The sequence below is a fragment of the Plecotus auritus genome (genome assembly GCF_963455305.1).
Source record: "Plecotus auritus genome assembly, chromosome: 1".
Lineage (NCBI taxonomy): Eukaryota > Metazoa > Chordata > Mammalia > Chiroptera > Vespertilionidae > Plecotus > Plecotus auritus.
In genome coordinates this window covers 69682927-69703180 of record NC_137770.1, presented here as the reverse complement: position 1 = coordinate 69703180, position 20254 = coordinate 69682927, and the positions used below count along the sequence as shown (strand labels likewise).

At 47.9% G+C, this 20254-nt stretch overlaps 1 protein-coding gene across 5 annotated transcripts in view; it reads right to left on the bottom strand.

Moving 5' to 3' along the window:
• Positions 1-20254, bottom strand: part of FRMD5 (FERM domain containing 5) — a 310436-nt gene that overhangs the window by 29535 nt on the left and 260647 nt on the right. For all 5 annotated transcript variants that reach the window (XM_080674440.1, XM_080674436.1, XM_080674438.1 and 2 more), the window contains exons 2-4: positions 11980-12084; positions 6676-6718; positions 6372-6450 (exon numbers count right to left, since the gene is read on the bottom strand). In XM_080674440.1, the coding sequence (XP_080530566.1) occupies positions 6372-6450; positions 6676-6718; positions 11980-12084 (227 nt within the window). The remainder of the gene's footprint in view (positions 1-6371; positions 6451-6675; positions 6719-11979; positions 12085-20254) is intronic.

Here is a 20254-nt window from a genome sequence, read left to right as displayed (position 1 = left end):
GGTTGGACTTCCCTCCTCAAAACAAAGGGATGGTGAGTATTATAGTCTGGAAGTTAAGAGCTCCCCTCCTTACCTCAACCACCATCACCAACCCAACCCCACTCTGCCACAGTGTTTGCAGAGAAAAACGGAAGGAAAAAGAAACCACGCAGAATGAAAAATTAAGATGGATCTACCAAATCAAGCTTGTCTTTGCTCTGCTTCCCACAGTGAAATGCCACACGGTGTGTGGGAGAGAGGGAGGGAAGGAAGAGGGGGAGAGGAAAGGGCTTCTGGCTTCTCACTGTTCCAGCTCCCACCTTCCCCAGGCATTGGCAGGAGGTGGAAGCAAACCTTTGGCCGCTTATTCACCAATCACTCCTCCCACACCTCTCTGTTTATCTCTGTCCAAAATTCAGGGACAGTACATACTGGGTTGAAGGAGATATTTCAAAGGGACAATAGGCTCCGGGCGGTGATTCTCAATGTGGTGGTTAGGAGAACATCCCGCAGGGGAGCGTGTCAGAATCTTTGTGTGTGGGGGTGCTCCTGTATTTGAAAAAGCCCCTTTAGAGCCCTCTTTGCCCAAGGTGGACATGCTCCTGCTCACACTGAGAACCACTTGTTTTTATGAAGCATCTTTATTGATGGGTGCATGACAGGTGCCTCAGGTGAGCTGAAAAGGAAACAAGACTTTTGCACTGGGGGGCGGGGCTCCTTCAGACTTCTGGAGGCAGGACAGCTACAGGGAGGTCAAGGGTAAGGCCATGGGAACATTGCCAGGCATTGGTACAGCAACTGGAGGGGGAGAGGGAAGGAAGGGCAAGCCAACATCCTAAAGAAACAAACCACATTCTTTAGAGGACAAGAAGAGATGAGCTCATGAAAGAACGAACTGCAGCTTCGAGGTAGAGAGTCCCTCTTCTACTACAGCACGTCCATCAAGCTCCACATTTTGCTCATTCAAGGAGGTAACCAATGACTCAGTGTTGTTGGTCATGAAAATATATCCCATGATTCATAGCATCCTTAGGCCTATTCTCAAGAGACCCTGGCATGTTCCCTCCTGCCACACATGGGCCTAAGGAAGACCACCTTGTTGCCCGAGGCATTGCCACCAGGGTCACTGTGTGGCCAGGCAAGGGATCAGTTAACTGGAACCACGCAGCCGGGCCAGTCCTGATGAGCAGACTGGCTGGGTAACCAACCCCAGAGCCCCAGAACTGGAGTTACAGCCCAGTTCTCTCGTTCTGTAGCTGAGAAAGTAAAGTCCAGAGATGCAGAGTGACTTGTCTGAAGTGACACAGTGATCGGAATCAGCAAGGCCTCCTGACCCAGGACCTGGTGCTTCTGCCCCTGTAGTAATTCAGTTAATTATCAGGTCAGAGAGGGGTGTCCTAAATGAAGTCCGGGAGAACTTGTCCTCAGAAAGAAATCCTCATGGGAAGCAAACAAGAAATTAGCTTTCGACCAGATTGAAGACAGGCCTGCTCCTTTAGGACACTTTTTTTTTGGTAAACGTTGCCTGTCTCCTTTAGGCCCCAGGAGGCTTTGCTTCACCTCCATCTGTAATGTCTGTGTTGTCCCATATTGGTGGGGGTGTGAATAAGTGAGAGCCTAAAAGACGACCAAGGAAAACCGAGTTTTTCTGTAACATGGACATCTCTTCGAGGTACTGTCTTCGGCATATGCTTTCTGATATCAGAGGGTAGGGATAAGTCAATCCTCAGATATTTCCAGAATTAAAGGTCTGAACCTTGGAAAGCACCGGCGGCTCCTGAAGAGTTTCTTCCAGAAGACTCTTTGGCCCCACCTTCCCTTCATTAGATTCTTTGCCTCTGGCTTCCTCTATTTTCTACCGCCCTTTTTCCTAACTATAATCATGCTCAGTATGATTCCTCCCTCACACTAGACTCCAAGCTCCTTGAAGTCAGAGACGATGTTTTATTTACTTTTTATATTCTTCTAGAGAGCCCATGTGTCCTTTGCCTAACCCTCCTGCTTCCCCTCCCTCCCGCCAGCCATCAGCCTGCTAGTTCTGAGCACTTACATGTGCCAGGCACTACACAGGTGTCAGGAATTCAGCAGGTAACATTCCAGTGGGAGAGACAGATGACAAAAATAACAAAACAAAATAATAATAATAATAAGCCCGGCTGGCATGGCTCAGTGGTTGAGCGTTGGCCTATGAACCAAGAGGTCATAGTTTGATTCCCGGTCATAGCATATGTCTGGGTTACGGGCTCAGTCTCCAGTGTGGGGCCTGCAGGAGGCAAGCCGATCATTCTCTCTCATCATTGATGTTTCTGTCTCTCCCTCTCCCTTGCTCTCTGAAATCAATAAAAATACATTTAAAAATAATCATGATTTACTGAGTGCATGCTGTGTGCTACACATTGTACTATTTAACACACACACTCTCATCTCATCCTCACAACAAAGAGGTGACTACTGGTTTTATCCCCGTCTCACACAGTGTTGCTTGCCTTGTCACGCGCTAATTAAAAGAAAACCTGGGATTTGAACCTGGCGTTTTTGAACCTTTTTTGATTCCTTAGCCCAGGGTCAGCAAACTACAGCTTGCCACCAGAATTTCCATGAAACAAAATACAATTTTATTGGAACACAAACATGCTCACCCCTTTATATATCATCCATAGTGCTTGTGCTCTATAATGGCAGAGATGAGGAGCTGTGACAGAGACCAGATGGCCACAACGCCTAAAATACTAACTCTTGTGGCCTTTTACAGAAAAAGTTTGCCAACCCATCTTAGCCTAAGCTGGGCTCAACTGATATTCTTTGAAGGAATAAATGACTTGAGCACTCCATTCATACATGCATATATGTGCTCCCTCTGTTAGCATTGTTTTGAGCACCTGCTCAAACATGTGTCAGGCAGTGTGCTTCCTTGGAAGGCGGGCCCCTTTTGTACTCAGTTTCCTCTATTACTGCATCTTCCCAAGGCATTCATACACCTGCAGTCCCTGCTAAAAGCTAAATTTGGTGCTAATCCCCATTTTCTCTGCCTTGTCTCCAGCTCCGACAAGAAAATCTATTTATTACTTTAAAAAATGACAAAAGAGATTAATCAGGATTTGGCCACTAAATTTATCATCTGGGAAGAGTCCAAGAGATAAACTGAAGCGTAGTTCTTTACTCCCTACTTCATCCCCTCCTCTCAGCCTGGCTTGATGGGAATGGCTGAAACGGTGGTGAAATTTAGGAGCAATATTGCTAGGAAAAAACACACTGACAGCTAAATTAGTTTGGCAGGAAAGTGGTGTGGAGGGCTCTAAGCCAGGAATGAATTATGGGTATTGAGTAAGGCTGGGGCAGGTATCTGCTGTTTTAAGATCAGCAGGGATGTGAATGAGGAGAAAGATGCTGCTAATTCTAAGGCCACCACTGAACGCCTTGGGGAGGGGGAGTGACTAACTCTCCTGACACGCTTGGAAATTGCATTCTAGGAAAGGAAGGCTGGTGAGATGGAGAGAGGGGAGAATGGTGGAGGATGGTCAGCACAAATGCATGCAGATGGGAGGAACTCACACACTTGTCAGTGTCCTTGAAGTCTGCTGACTTAACTGAGAGGCCTGGCCACGGTCCCCCTACTGCGCTGACCCAGATGTGGGTGATTACCTAAGATGGCTTTCTCTCTGGGTTCTCAAGTTAGCTGCTTAAGTGTTAGGGCTCTCGCTGGCAGGGAAAGGGGACAGAGGAGGTGAGGGGATTATCAGAAAAGAAGTGCCTTTCACATAAAAAAGGAGGAAAAGTCAGAACTAACTGTACCTGTGTCCCATGAGCAGAGCCCTTGGGGTCCACGGACCATGTAACCAACCTGGCAGTAAACAGGTATCAAGCCTTTGCACCGTGTAAGATTCTTGGTGGGTATTAAGAAGTGCAAGACCTTGTATAGTGATTCATCCTTGCAGCAATTCTATGAGGTAGCTCTTGCTAGTCTCATTTTATACAGGAGGAATCTGAAGCTCAAGGAGGTTAAATATCTTACGTCCAAGGCCACATAATTAAGAAGTGACAGATAGGACCTGAGCTCTGGGTCTGTGCTGCTTCTTGGGTAGTTGGGTCTGTATGTTAATATTATGTGGTGACATTTGATTTAGAAAAGTATGTTGTTAAGAGCTCCTCCTAAGGGCCAAGTTCATCATATATTTTTGTCCTTTAATCAAATCAGAAAGTGCCTGTGGTGCTCTCACTCGGTTATATCAGACCAGTCCCTCATCCCACTGTCGGCCAGTGAGGTGCAGACCAGGCAAAGCTGATGTGTGCTGTAAGGAGGCCAGGGGCTAGGCTCCGAGCAAAGATGTGTTGAATTTGCTCTGACATGTGGACAGGGGTGCAGACTTCTGGATCTGTCCTGGTATCATCACCTCTTTCAATAGAGAGGGAGAGAGAGAGGAGGGGAGGGGAAGGAAAGAAGGAAGAGGGGAGGGGAGGGAAGGGGAAGGGCGGGGAGGATGTGCTCAGACCTAAGGCAAACACTAGAGATCATGAGCAAGGCAGGTTAGTGCTTTGCCAAAACTCCTCTCTGTTTAAGTTGTTAAACACAGTAGTTCTACCCTCACTGTTCTACCTAAAGCTACAGGATTGCTTATTAATATGGATGAGCTTGGTTTTTAGAAGCAAAGTGGGAGCCACATCCACCTCCGTGTGGATGAGCAGAGCGTGTAGTTCCTATGTCCAGGAAGGAACATGAAGTTCGGTTCCACCTACACACCCCCTGCCCACCGCGTTTCAAAGTGGGTGGGTGTGCACCGCTCCACACCCAGAGCAGCCCGCTGTCCTGATCCTCTGACCAGATCAGAAGACCCCTCTCCCTCCGCAGCCAAGCCACATTCCCTCCCACCCCACTCCTTTGCTTCCTGTGTACTACTTGTTCCTGTTTCTTGCTCTCTTCTCTCCCCATTTCCTCATCGTCCTTTTCAGATAAACTTCTGCTCCTTTACTGGATGTAAAAGTAGTGGCATGCTCTTCAGAACATGAAGAGAACATAATTCCATATTCTTTCTCCCTTCTTCCCTTCTCTTTTGTTTTGGATTATCTCAAGCTGTTCAGGATCTAGAAGTAAATCGCAAAGCCTTACAGGATGCACAGCCTATACACTGGCAAAGGCCTCATGCCCGTCTTTGCTTCTCTCAGGTGTGAGGGAGGGGTTGGAGTGGGCGGAGCTGTTTCCTCCTCAGCTCTAAGATTCCCTGGCAAGGCCTTTTCACCTGGGCCCCTCCCTCTACAAGGTAACAGCAAGGTTTTGTTTAGGTAAACATTAGATCTTTCTAGTATAAAAATTAAGGATCCTTGTTACATAGAGTTCCTAAATCTCCGAGGCAATACTTTTAGAGTGAATTTGGCTCTGAGATACAAAACCCTGGGGAAGCTTCGAAGCTTCTACTTGCTGACCCTCTCCCAGGATGGCTGTGGGCACAGGAGTTCTTCCTCATCCACAAGAGGTGCTGAATGAGATCGAATCCATTCCCTGCAGCCGTCTGCTCTCCAAAGAACACAATGCCCACAATGAAGAGCTTACCGGGGACCTGATACATCAGCACACTGGCACTGACCCACTTCGATTTAAAATCCTCAGTTATTTCCCAATTGGTTCTTCAGTGTCATGCTTTGGAGTCTATTCCAATCTCCCCCAAAAGCAGCAACACAGCCCTCTCCAAAACGTCCATGGTGGCCACATCACAGGTAAGAGAAAAATATGCATTTCATTCATTGGTTACTCCAGAGCAGTGGTTCTCAACCTTTCTAATGCCGTGACCCTCTAATACAGTTCCTCATGTTGTGGTGACCCCCGACCATAAAATTATTTTCGTTGCTACTTCATAACTGTAATTTTGCTGTTATGAATCGTAATGTAAATATCTGTGTTTTCCGATGGTCTTAGGCAACCCTGCTAGCGGTTCTCAACCTAATGTCGCGACCCACAGGTTGAGAACTGCTAGCAGGGTCTCCTAAGACCATCGGAAAACACAGATCTTTACATTATGATTCATAGCAGTAGCAAAATTACAGTTATGAAGTAGCAACGAAAATAATTTTATGGTTGGGGGTCACCACAACATGAGGAACTGTATTAAAGGGTCGCGGCATAGAAAGGTTGAGAACCACTACTCCAGAGCCCTCTGAGGAGGTCCAGTTCAGGATGATGTGTTCACCCTTTCCGAAGAAGGCCACTTCCTCTGTTCCAATTTACTGAGGGGGTGAGCAAGGAGAGCACGTGGGAATGAAACACAGAAGTAAGGTTATATTTAAGAAGAATGCCTTGCCTATAAGAGTTAGGAGCTTCCGGCATAGAGGATCTGAGAGGTTACAGTCCCTCTCTCCTGGCCTCTCCAACAAGTGGTGGAGGAAGGTATGTTTCATCTCACCTGGTTATTTCTTCCTTCAGGGCAGCAGGGTCTGTAGGGTAGAACTTCACCCGGAAACACATGGTGAACGGAGGCTGGGCTGCAGAAAAAAAGAGATGCCTATCAGGGAAGACTGGTCCAGAGAAGACTGAGCTCCCCTCCCCGCCAGGATGCATGGGCCTCTGAACCCTCAGAAGAAAACCCTCAGGTGTTTAGGGCCACGTATACTCAGAACAGTGGAAAATTGCCAAGACTCATTACACGTCAGAGGTTTCACCGCCCTCCCCAGGGATAGGGCTCGAGTCTTTTCTTGGGGAATACTTACATCTCAACTGCTTCACCACAGATTTCGTAAACTCCAACCAATGCTGAGAGCGAGAACACAGAACAAGAAAACCCTAATGAGAAGCAGTGTCAAATGTAACTTGTTTAACCCAATTTAAATCACCAGACAGATTGTAGCCTGGGGTGAAAGCAGCCCAAAAGCTTGTGATACGTAGGCTTGGAGAGTAAAGAGTGTCTGAAAAGCTCCCCAGGGAACCAGCTGTGAAGAGGAAGAGTTCCAGCTTCAGATGCCAGGTGGGCTTGTCTGGCAAGGCCACCTCCTAGAGCAGGGTGCCAAGGTTCTGATCCACGTTTCTGGCACACCAGTAGGCACAAGTGAGTGAGATGGGGACCGAGTCCTGTCTGGCTTGAGTAGGGAAATACTGGCTTTAACGGGTTGTATGTATGTGTGCTACATGCCAACATTTTTTGACAGGGGCTCTAGAAAGTACTGACAGAATTTCATAAATGGTGAGAAGGTAGGGATGGCTGGTGTATTTTCCATCTTTGTTTGAGTAACACAGATTGCCCAGCCCTGTGTGAGAGATGCGTGCTCAGGATTCCTTGGCAAAGTCTGTCTCACAAGATAACTAACCACAACTGATGTATAGGATCGTATCCTGCATCCCTTGGAATTTCATGGAGGTGGGACATAGTAGCAATGCATTTCCCCCCATGGTACTTATGTTTGGGGAAGGAAGCAATGAGACCATTCTATATGTTTCCCAGTCCTACATGGATACTTTATAAATGCATTATTGATGTTTGTTGCTGTTATGCTAATCAGGAACCTTGACAATTTGCAGGGAGCTAGAATTACTGTTACGTGGGTTTGGTTATCTGGAAGTAGCTTAAAACCATTAGTCATGAGCCCTGTGAGGGCAGAAAACTGTCTTGTTTACACTGGATTGCCCGTGCCCAGCACAGTGTTCAGTATGCAGCTGCCAAAGGTTCGAAGGAACCAGGTCCATAGCGCCCTCCTTTCTGGCTACTTCCATTTAATGTTACATCTTGGCAGAGTCCTCCCTTTGCAGGAAAGCGGCCAGGGCCACGCAGACGGCATCCTGGCCTCCCTCGATTCCCAGCTCTCACCTTCTGGGCTGGGCATGGGTTATGCAGTTAATGGACCCACTAAGAGCCAGTTCTCTCGTCAGCTCCACAAGGATAATCTGGGTTGACATTCTGCTCTCTTGCTTCCTCTGATCTGAGTTCCCATGAGGCTGGCAACTCATTATAGCCACTCAATGTGGTTAAGAGGTCCTTCTCACATTACCCAGCCCACCGCGGCTCGGCTTCACCGCAAGGCGAAGGCAAGAGATGAAATTGCGTGGAAACAACGGGCTTCCAGGAGGCCTATCTGGAACTTTGTGCAGGGAGAAGAGCTCGCAAGTGTCTGGGACTCAGTAAACAGAACGCCCCTAGACATCCCCCTGACAGATGAAAGTAAATCAACAAAGAAACTTGGAAACTAAGAGGAATGACTTATAAGATCCATTATGAGCAGAAGGCAGATGGAGCTGAATGACAAAAAGGCTATTCCCCTTGGCAAGAAGTTGGCGAGAGGACTTTAGGGGTGAAAACTGAAGAAAGGAGGGAGGCTGGAGGAGATCAGAAGTGGGGTGGGAAGGGAGTGGAAAGTGGTCACAGCTTGCCCAAGAGATTTTAAGGGTCTGGTAGAAAAATCTTGAAAGGATCCCAAGAATATGGTGATAGTCAGAGTTACGTTTTGCATCTGTCTGGCTAAGTCTGGGTCCCAGCATCACTAGCAAACTGTTAACATGGGTTTGGGGGAGAGGGGTCAGGAGACGAGGAGAAGACCTGCCTCAGGCAAGTTACTTAACCTGTCTGAGACTTTGTTCACTAATCTGGAGATGGATAGTATAATTGTGGATACTCATCTCATTTGTGGCAAGAATTAAATAGCATATGTGACGCCCATAGCTCAGTGCTCCAAGAGGTTTGAAAGGGTACCTCCACCTTGAAAGGAGAGGCTGAGAGCAGGCCAAGGCCCTGGGCCTGAGCCAGGAATAGGAAGAGGGTGACTGAGGGCAGCTCCTCCCCACAGAGAACCCTGCAGAGCAGCAGGGAGGAGATGGATGGAGTGCTGGGTGCAGCCCGCCTGGTGCCCCGGGGGAGGAGGTGTTTTACAGCCGCACTCTAGGGAGCTGGGATCTTACCTCCTCCAGCTCTATCTACCACGAGTCAGTAGATCTAGGACGACAATTCTTTACAGGTCCATTTCCACACAGCTCTCAGGAACCCTCCCGGCCTCCCTGCTCTCCTTACCCCTCACTAAAGGCAAAGGATCATAACAATTTGGAGGCTCTCAGGTATGAACTCAACATGGAGCTTTAGAAAAGCACACAGGCTCTGGGCCAGACAGGTCTGAGGTGGAGACAGGTTTTGCCACCTGCCTCAGGCAAGTTACTTAACCTGTCTGAGACTTCGTTCACTAATCTGGAGATGGATAATATAATTGTGGATACTCATTTGTGGCAAGAATTAAATAGCATATGTGATGCCCATAGCTCAGTGCCCGATACAACTCAGTGCTCAATACCCATCCGCTGAAGGATTTAGCTCTGTGCTTAGTGCAGAGCCCAGCACACTGCAGCCACTCCATAAACATTTATTTCTCTTTTTCCCCATTTCCTTACCTTTCTCTGTCTCCTGCTCTTAATCCTCATCACTCCACATACTCTCTTATTCTCCTCAGGCACATTCTGACCTAACTTAAAAATAATGAACAGGACACTGTGCCCTTTTTTCCTCTATGCTACCCTCTCTGGGACATGAAGAGACAAACCTTAGGGTAACTGGCCTTCCTTCTCAAGGAGAGACAGCTCACACCAATAGAATACAAAAATCAACAACAAAGGACCCCGTTGTAAAAACAGCCCATTATCACACAGCGAATGGACACCGACAGTGTGTGAGGACACACAGCTGCTCGGTGTCTGGCACCTCCTGGAGGCTCACACTGTGGTCCAGGGCTAAGGGCAGTAGTTATGTCAAGGCAGTGGAGCCTTTACAGATGAGGGACTGACCTCACACGACCTTCCAAACACTGATGATACTCAACATTCTGCTGAACCAGGAGTGACAAAACATGTCAGCAATGTGGGGCGGGGCTTGTCAGAGTAAAGGGACGCAGTCCTTCTGAGTCTCTCCTAAAGCTCAGGTGTTTAGCCCTAACACCCTAAATGGGACCTGGAGACACACGGCTCAGAGCAGCAATTTGCAACCGGTGTGTGGCAAGAAGTTCTGAAACATGCAATACCCGACTACTTAGTCAGGGGCACTGACCTCTTTTCCCTTAGATTGTTAAGTAAAAAGATGACAGTGTGATGCCCAAACCGGTTTGGCTCAGTGGACAGAGCGTCAGCCTGCGGACTGAAAGGTCCCAGGTTTGATTCCGGTCAAGGGCATGTAACTTGGTTGCGGGCACATCCCCAGTAGGAGGTGTGCAAGAGGCAGCTAATCGATGTTTCTCTCTCATCGACGTTTCTAGCTCTCTATCCCTCTCCCTTCCTCTCTGTAAAAAATCAATAAAATATATTAAAAAAAAAAAAGATGACAGTGTGAATGAACCAACATTATACCTGGTTTGTTTGTTTGTCAGATTGACAAAAAATATACATTGTTTTGTGCACTGCAGAATTTTAGTAATTAGTTTCTGTGTGCCATGAGATGAAAAAGGTTGAAAACAGCTGGCTCAGAGCACCAAAGAACAAAACAGCACCTGACTCTGGCCTGGTGTGAAGTGCCCATTCATTCGTTAGTTATCTGTGGCCTGGCCACTGCTGGGAGGCTGAACCCTCCGAGGCTCTCTCCAAGGTCTCTTAGTGGTGGCAGAGATGAAGCCCATGTTTGGAGCTGTGAAGAAAATTAGTGGACCCATGAAAGGGGGGTCCCTCTGGGATTTATGGTGATCATGTTTTTGGAGGCTGGTAGACAAGACTGGGTGGTGGGCAGGGGTGTAGGGAAGGGAGTCATTGAGGCCTGAATGCTTCTGCATACTGTCCATTTCGTGCCAGACAGTACATCCCCACAGAGAGCAAAGGGCTGATGGACAGCGTTGTAGAAACTGCAGGTGTCTGCTAGTGGGCCACCTGGGCGAGGGGAGGAGAAATACGGCACTACTAACCATAAGCTCGCCCTCTCATCACGCCCTCAGCAAATAGTTCCTGCATATGACCACCATCTAGGTCCGTGCTAGTGCCATGGGATGCAGTAATGAACATGATAATGTTCATGCCTTCACAGGACTTACAGTTTTGCGGGGGACACAGGCAATCACAGGGCATATGGGGCACATAGGAGGGACCCTCGTTCAGAGTGGGGCTTAGGGAAGACTTCCGGAAGAAATAAAAGTCTAGGCTAAGACCTTATGTGTGAGAAGGCATGAGCCAGAAGAAAAGTGTAGACCGTGGAGAAGCGAGGCAAGGGGATTGTATAGGTGAAAGCTCTGGGAAAAGATAAGGATGACATGGGGAGCCACAGAGCAGTCTGGCTGGGCCATAGCAGGGAGGAGGAAGGTCAGGGAGGTGAAGCTGGAGAGGTGAGCAGCTGCTGGGGATAGAGGACTTGTTCTTCTACCTGTCAGGAGTATCACAATCCTTGTCAGTGCCCTGTGTCTGTAGAGCCGATCACACAGCGTAGAGCAGAACAAGAATTGCAAGACTTGCAAGGCCCTGAAAGGCCTGTGCCAATTTGACTCTTTGTCCTGCTCAGATTGGGGTGGTGTGGCACCTCAGGTGAGGTCCATGTACTAGAAAGGGGGCAGGAGCGGTTCAGCCTGTGACCTGGGCCCTGAGACCACAACTCTAGCTCTACCTCCAACTGGGCAACTTTGGGCAAATCACTTCAGCTCTCCAGGCTGCCATTTCAGCATCTGTAAAATGGTGAGCAAGTAGGTGAGCTCTGCTACGGTGTCTCCAGGTCTCAGAATATGATTAAAGAAATATTTTTGTTTATTTCAGAGAGGAAGGGAGAGAGAGATAGAAACATCAATGATGAGAGAGAACCATTGATCGGCTGTCTCTTGCCCACCCCCCACCGAGGATCGAGCCCGCAATCAGGGCATGCACCCTGACCAGTGAACTGAACTGTGACCTAGTTCATAGGTCGACATTCAAGCACTGAGCACACCAGCCGGGCTCTCATAATATGATTTGAAGAGATGACACTTACCTTAGGGTCTGGTTGGTCCCTGACTCCTGAACTCTGAAGATGAGTGGCAGTTCAAAGCGTCAGGCTTATTGACCAACCCTCTCCTCCATTTGTGCTTTGAATTTTGACTTACCCGCTGCTTATCTGGGTCCACAAAGCGGATCCCAAAATAGTCTTTTTCAAGTAGGTTCAGGTGGTGGCAAAGAAGGTCAAATAGGTACTGGCCTTTGGCATCTCTCTGCAAGGAAAGAAAGCTCCATTGAGAAACTAGAGGGCTTCTTCAGTGGGACTTTGTGCTGATGGTCATTAAAAATCATTTTTAACAGTTGTGTGAGGATATGGGTGGGGCGCCTGTCCATAAGAAGTCCGGGAGTTAGGGGAGCCTGGTTCTGATCTCTAATGCACAAAGCTCTCTAGGGCATGTCAGTGTGGAATGCACCAAGAGCAGCTGGCTCTGCCTCTAAAGTGTATTCTCTCCATCCCATTACCAACCTCATAGGTGAAGCTCACCACCATCTCTCAACTAGGTCACAGCCACAGTCTTCCAACCAGTTCTCTGCTTCTGCTCTCACACCGTCTCCACACAATGAACAGGCTGACCACATTTTAGTCTTTTAAAAAAATGTGTTTTTTTAAATCGAATTTATTTATTTATTTATCCTCACCCGAGGATATTTTCCATTGGTTTTTAGAGAAAGTGGAAGGGAGGGGGAAAGACACAGAGAGAAACATTGATGTGAGAGAGACACACATCGATTGGTTGCCTCCCGCATACACCCCAACCAGGGCCAGGATGTAGCCTGCAACCAAGTTATATGCCCCTGACCAGAATCAAACTGGGACCCTTCCATCCACAGGCCCAGGCTCTATCCACTGAGCCAAACTGGCTAGGTCTGTTTTTAATTTTAGAGAGAGAGGAAGGGAGAGAGGAACATCAATCTCTGCCTCCTGCACAGCCCCTACTGGGGGTCGAGCCCACAACTTGGACATGTGCTCTGACTGGGAATCAAACCAGCGACTTCTGTGCATGGGATGCTCACCCAACTGAGCACACTGGCCAGGGCCACAACTTATTCTTTTTTGCTGAATAAGTAATACAGAAACCTAGTAAGATATTCAAACATGCAGAAGTATATACTACAAAGAGTAAGTCTCCTAGTCACCTTGTGCCTCAGTTCCCCTCCCCAGAAGAAACCCCTCACCAGGTTCTTATGTACCCTTAGTGTGGTGTAACATTACAGCCACCCCTATATCCATATACATCTCCTCTTTTAAAAATACATTGGCAGCACATTGTACTCTATTTTGTTTCTTGGGATTTCCCCCCATTTGGGGTATCTTGCAAATCCTTCTAAAGCAGTATGAATGGATAAGCCTCACAGGTTTTTTTGTTTTGTTTTGTTTTGTTTTTTTCCCTAATAGAAAAATGGAAGCCTCATATTTTTAACTGCTGCAAACCACTGGAATGAACCTAAAGTTATCTACCCAGCTCCATGCTGATGGAATTTGTTTCTAATCTTCTGTTACAAACAACATGGCAATGAGCACACAGTGACCTTTAATTACATCACCATTCCTGCTTCACACCGTCACTGGCTCCCCACTGCTCTCAGAATAAAGCCCACACTCTGATCTCAGCCTCCAAGGCCCTACACGACGACCTGGCTCCTGCCTCTTCTCTGAACTCACCCCAAATCACTCTCCTCACTGCTCTCTGGCAGAGCCTCTCTGTTCCTAAACGCTCCAAGGCATTTCTGCCTCTGCATCTTCGTACTCCCTCTGCCTGGCACGCTCTTCCTCCAGCTCTTCTCATGCCACTCCTGTCCTTGAGGTCTCTGTTCAGATGTGCTCTCTGCAGAGGGGTCCTCCCTTATCAATAGCCCCTCCCAGCTCCTTTCTATCTCATTTATCCTCTTCATGTCCTTCATGGCTCTTACAGAAATCTGTCATTACCCTGTTGATTTGTCTACTTATTTGTTGTCTGTTCCCTTTCTAGGCTATAATATTCCTTTTTAAAAAAATATATATATTTTTTATTGATTTCAAAGGGGAAGGGAGAGGGAGAGAGAGAGAGATAGAAACATCAGTGATAAGATTGAATCATTGATTGGTTGCCTCTTGTGCACCCCCCACCGCAGATCGAAGCTGAAATCCGGGCATGTGTCCTTGACCACAGTTGAACCTGGGATCCTTCAGTCCACAGGCCAACACTCTATCCACTGAGCCAAACCAGCTAGGGCAGGGGCTATAATTTTTCTGAGGGCAGGAGCCCTCCTCCTGAACTTAGCACAGGGCCTGGCATATGGCAGGTAGATCCTCAATAATTATTTGTTGAATAAACCAATGACTGAAGGAATAGAAGGTAGAGGGTTAGCTAAAAGTTTTCACAAAATGTGAGGAAATTAGGCCATTTCTAAACCCATAACCTTCTCCTTCAGGGACATGCCTGGGAGGTGGATGACTCGCAGGAAACCGTCAGGACATCTGGAGCTCTGTGAGCATCGATCTGTGGGCTTGTCCCCAGTGGTCTCCACAGCCGACATAATCATCTCATCATCTCTGGTGGCTGTGTCTAATTCTGCATGCAAATCGAAGCTGTCTTATAAGATCCAAAGCATCTCACCTGTGCCAAGGCCATGGGCTATTACAGAAGGGCCTGGCTCTAGTCCATGAAGGTTTGCACCTCACCTCTTCCTCTTCTGCTGCCTCACCCTATCCTATCCCAGGAGAACTAGGGCAGAGGATCACATCTCTCAGCAAATATCCTAAGAAACTTATCCTTAGAGGACTGGGGGGATGAGTGGGAGGAAGCCATGTAGGCCCCCCTCTCTGCTGCTGGCTTCACACTCCCTGTCACAACATAATCCTGAGGCCCTGGACCCCACTCTCCTCCTCCCCACCCCCACCTTTGGTCTGCCACCAGAAAGAGCTACTTTCAGGACAGAGACTTGCTAGGAGTCACACTGGGACTTCTGGGAGGTGGGCCACCAACCAGGTCTTTCAAAGGATTCCATCAACAACTGTCATTTTGGGGAGGGGCTGCCAACCATTTCCTTACTGATGCCCCAGCATGTGGGAAGAGCCTAAACTCATTTTTAAGGTTCTTCTGGGAGTAGGGGAACTAATTTAACACTATCCCAAGCGGCATGTCCTGTGCTATTATCCTTCTCAGAGCAGCTGAAAAGGAATATTAAGAGACAGTCTCTAATGGTGAATATTTTTCTCTACAAATTTTACTTTGCACCAAGCTGGGTACTACACTGTGCCCAGCTGGGGTGAGTGTTAATGGCTGGAGAAGTTTGCTTCCATACATATAACCACCATATTAGCAGGACCGCGGGGTAGGCATGGGGAAAACGTGCTTCTGTGATAGAAATCACAGGGGCTTTTCATAAGAATCATGTCTTCCATAAAAACAGCTCCCTCTCATGGGCTGGCAGCTCAAACACACTTATAGTTCTCCCATTCAGAGGAAGAAAAGGAAGACGGAAGTTATGAAAACAGACATATCCCATTACACATTCCCTTTATCAATTTTTTTAAAAAGGGATCTTTTTTCTTGTGATTTCTTAGCACCTGGTGAAACCCCACCACGAAGCCCCAGTTCCCCTGGGTTTCCATTTACCAGTAGAAGGTGCATGGTTCTGAGCCAAAGGCTCGGCTCCTGTGTGGACTAATGAAGAGAAGCATCTTCCTGTGTTGTTTCTCCAAGGTGGGAGGAGGGAGGCAAGGGGAATGGCAGGAGAGGTAGGAACAGAGCTCTGGTTATGGCAGAATTCCTGAAGTTTACATTCCCAGCAGAAACACAAAGGCAGCATCGCCTCAGAGTCCTGCTGTGGCACCTTCACAGAGGGTGATGACCTGCCCCTCTTCTGAGTGCTCACGTCTGAGGCTGGTGGGGTGGCCTCAGGCAGCCTTGGCGGGGGGCAGGGCGGGGCGGGTGAGGGGGAGCGCAGGGGGGGGGTGGGTAACAGTCAGCTGAACCCTCCAGCTGGGCTTCCTAGGACAAGCTGTTGGCAGGGGCAGGAGTTTAGGAATTTTATACTACCTGGCTTTGTGGGTCCCCCTGCTCGTCCAGCTGCTGGCAGTATCCTAGAATCTCTGCTCTGTGGCCTAGAATCTCCTCTCTGTGGCCTCCCTGTGCTAAGTCTGGGGCTTTCTGGCATATTCTGTGGCAGCCAGTCTTCTCTTTGTTGGATGGCAAAGTCCAGGGAGTTCCATCTTCTTTACCCTTTGCCTGCAGTTGCCCTCACGCTATGGCTAACCCATGTGTTGTGTGCTGAGTGTTGTGTCATTGATTATTCTGGAGAAACAGGCCTGAGCATTGACAGGTGATAACTGTTTAGTTGCAATGTCTGGGCTCCAGGCCTGAGGATGTTCATCTTCAGGACAAGTGAGCGGAGGCAGAGCTCCTGCACCAGCTAACCTTCGGAGGGGACTCTCTTCCAAAGTCATTGTTGGATCAAACTAACTTATTAAGCACATTAGGAAGTAAATTGGTATTTTATGAACCACAATGGTACCCACATATGAAAATCAATGCATATACGTCAGCCCATTTCATTTCTCTATATGGTACACAGAACGATTCATGAGCCCCTAAGAATCATTCTGGAACTCTGAGGTTGGGAGAATTCCTGTTCTTGCTCCTCCCTGGGGCTCCTGGTTTTGGTTCTCATGGTTTGCTTTAGGGAAGGGGCTGAGTCAGCAAGCAGTGACCCAAATTAGTCAGTTAATTGTATTTTCTGGCTCATAAACAATACCCTGGGGCAGGAGAGTGGTTTTATTTGAACCCATTATAGGGTCAATCCCAGGGATGCTGGCAGAGTGCATCTCCATGAGAGGGGCTAGCATGTAGAAAGCCCCCCACTCATTAGGTCTCACCTTATTCTATCCAGCTTACCTGTGAGGCAGGCCAATTTTAAGAGCAGACTACGTGAGTCTTAAAGAGGGCAAGTGTGAGCCGGACTTACTCAGTTCCAAGCTCCATGCTATTATAGGGGAGCTGGCCTTGGTTTCATGGGACCTTAGAGAAGGCAGAGGTGAGACGGAGGGCAGGGGACAATGCACACCTGCCCAGGAGTCCAGGGTGGAGAGAGGCCTCACCAGGATGGGGTGACCAGAGGGTGAGAGCTGAACAAGTTGTCCTCAGAGGCCTGACAGGGAAGGGGTAGGCACCAGGGCTGGAATGGCATCTTGGCCTCTATTCTAGCTTACCTTTATATTTAAGTATCTTTTAGGCCAAAGACTTCCTTGCTTTCCTTACCAATGTCCTCTAAGGGCATGTGTGTGCCATGTCTGCCAGGTTCAGGAGCAGATGCTGTGTAAAAGCATGTTAATGCCACAGAGGAACAGCCACATTAGTTCATCTTCTCAGGGCCATGGCATGAGCACAATGAGCCGAAAAGTGTGAATGAATCTATTACTGGGGTGCAGTCCCACCTCTGTGTTCACATGCTACACCCAGCCTAGCTCCCCCAGAGGGAGGATAAGGGGCACAAATGCTAGCAGCAGGGCCCCAGATTTCTTAGCCTCAGCACCTACCACACTAATTTGCATTTTCTTTGACGGGAGGGAACCCCTGCTGAGCTCCTGGCCCAGGATCCCACTTTTCTTGCTGAGTCCTAAACCAACAAAATCTGTCCAGGAACTGCTGAGGCTGCGGCTAAAAAGCTCACTTTGGGAGAAGATGGGGAAGGCATTCCGGAGAGAAATGCAGCCATGCTGTCTTCCATAGCAGATTGTCCCAAATGCATCAGGGCCACGCCCAGGCGTGCCGTCCGCTCTCTACTCTCAGAGGAGATGGACTCCAGGACTCAGGCTGGCAGGATGGGGCCTACCAGGCACTCGGAATCTAGGCTATAGAACCAGGAGGCTGCTGTGGGGCCAGGAGGCCCAGCCCCAGTGCAGGGAAGTCAGAGTTCAGAGGGAGAGGGGAACAGTGCTTACCCAGACTGCTGCAGCCACTGGCCTCTCCTAGTCCTTAATAAAGGCAACAACCTCTTGCACCAATACTCCCCAGTCTACATGCAAATTGAGGGAGTTAGGTGATTTTCATGATGCAAATCGATATCTGCAGGTTCAGATGCCAGGCATGTGGTGCCTCAGGGAGCTGCGTTGGCAGTCCTTGCTTGGGTCAGAGAACTGGCTTAGCTCATTGTCACATTGCATGCAGAGGATGTGCACATGGGGCAGGGAAAACACATCCAATCTGTGTGCAAGTAAATGTCATGGGAGGGAGGACTAAGTGTTTTGTTAGCACAGATGGCCCAAAACAGACTCAACAAGGGCAATTAAGACCCTCTGAGCAGAACCTTCAAACCTGTTGCTGAATAGCTTGTAAGAGCAGGGCTAATGAGAGGGCTAGACTTATTGAGATATCAATGATGATGCTTCAAGAGCTAAGACGTCTCGCCCTGCTGGCTTGGCTCAGTGGTTGAGCATCGACCTATGAACCAGAAGGTCATGGTTTGATTCCCAGTCAGGGCACATGCCAGGGTTGTGGGCTCTATCTCTGCTGTGGGGTGTGCAGGAGGCAGCTGATCAATGATTCTCTCTCATCATTGATATTTCTGTCTCTCTCCCTCTCCCTTCCTCTCTGAAATTTTATATATATATATATATGTATCTCAAGGCATCCCCGTTCCTATGTGGATTCATTGCATCTGAAAAGAAAAAAAACTTGAGCTGGGCCTGAAGAGAAGCAAACCGGTTTCTATTTCGCACAGTTAGGCCACTTTTCCAGTAAGGTGACTCAGAAGCATCATTGTTTCTTGCTATTGATGGAATATATTTTGGATGTATTTTTCCAGCCAGTGCTAAATATCTCTGTGGACTAGTCATGCCATAGCTGCAGGATTACTGAAAACTCAGCCAGGCTTGTTAGGAAAAACTCATTACTTTGTATTTGTGAGAAGTGCATAGTTTCCCCCCTCTCTTATACACACACTACCCTCTCGTATAGCTAGGCCTCTCACACAATGTTGCTTCAGATAACTTGTGAAGAAAGTCCAGAATTTTGGGATAAATAGACTTCCTGCTCCCAATTAATTTTACTACCTTTTTCTCCCCCAAGGGCAAATGCATATGTTATTTGTCAAATCTGAGGATTTCTGGAGTTGTAAGGAGTGGTCTTGGTCAGGAGAAATATGGCAAGATCAGCATCTTCATTGTTTTTGTAGCTATTCCCCCAACTTTCCTCCCCCTCAGCAGAAAGCTGGTTCCCGGTCGGTACCAATAAATGTGATGGATTCTGGGCTAGACACGTCCCAGGAATGAAAGAGGCCAGGATTTTTGAGTCCTGGTGCAATCTCTTTTTCAATTTGTCACTCATGTCCCTTAGAAGCTGAGGTGGGGGCAAAGACAGGAGAGGGGAGGGCTCTGGGAAGGCGAAGGCATCGAGGATGCGCACCAGGGTTGGAGTCAAGGCCCTGCTCAGACCTTAATCTGTCTGATTCCATTTCCTAGCTATAAAACAGGACTAATACTACATCTCTCAAAGGATAATTGTGAGGCTCAAACAAGACACATAAAATATATAAAAACCCTGTGTATTATTCCTACCAACGTCCTCTGCCTCCTTGACCTCTCCCTTTAGGTTGAATGGATTTGCACCTGACAAGACCTTAGCAAGGAGACTGTGTGCTCAAGGAAAAGCAGCAAGTCCGCTTTAGACAAGAACACTTGGTGGGTCCTGGTACATGTCCACTTGTGCTGTGCCCCCAAGCTTACGGGGACAGCCACCAGTTGGAAAGTTGTCCTACAGGCCTCTCAAAGAACAGACTGGCATCTTCTCCATACCCCAAGGCTATTTTCCTCAGATTAGGTTGGAAGGAGAGTAGAAAAATATTAAATATATGTCATCAAACCAAACCCCTCAGGGGCCTGGCAGCTTCTACTCAACACCATAGAGACAAAGGCAGAGATTCTTATGATACTCTCTTGACATGCTCCTAGCACCCCAGAAGGAAGAGTTGAGTGAGGTGGAGGGTGAGATAACAACACAGTTCCAACAGACACTATAGCTTTTAATGCCCTGGCATTTAGGAAAAGAGAAAAGCATTCGGCAAAATGTATTTCATTATAAATTAAACCAGAGCTTCAATTTCTCTAAAAAAAATAGTAATGATTTGTTCTCTCTGGCATTAAAGTTACTAGAGCTAACTGTAGTCTCAAATTCCTCTCCCTGGAATCCTATACCTAATAATAGAGAAATATGTAAAATCTTAATAATAGAGAAACAAGTAAATTGACCATACCTCTGCTACACCAACAGCCAATCAGAGTGAGTATGCAAATTAACCAAAGATGGCGGTTAATTTGCATACATACCTGGGTCCCGGGAACCTCCTCGGCACCCAGGTCACTCCCAGCTGGCCATGGGAGGGGCCAAGCCTGCCATCGGAGGG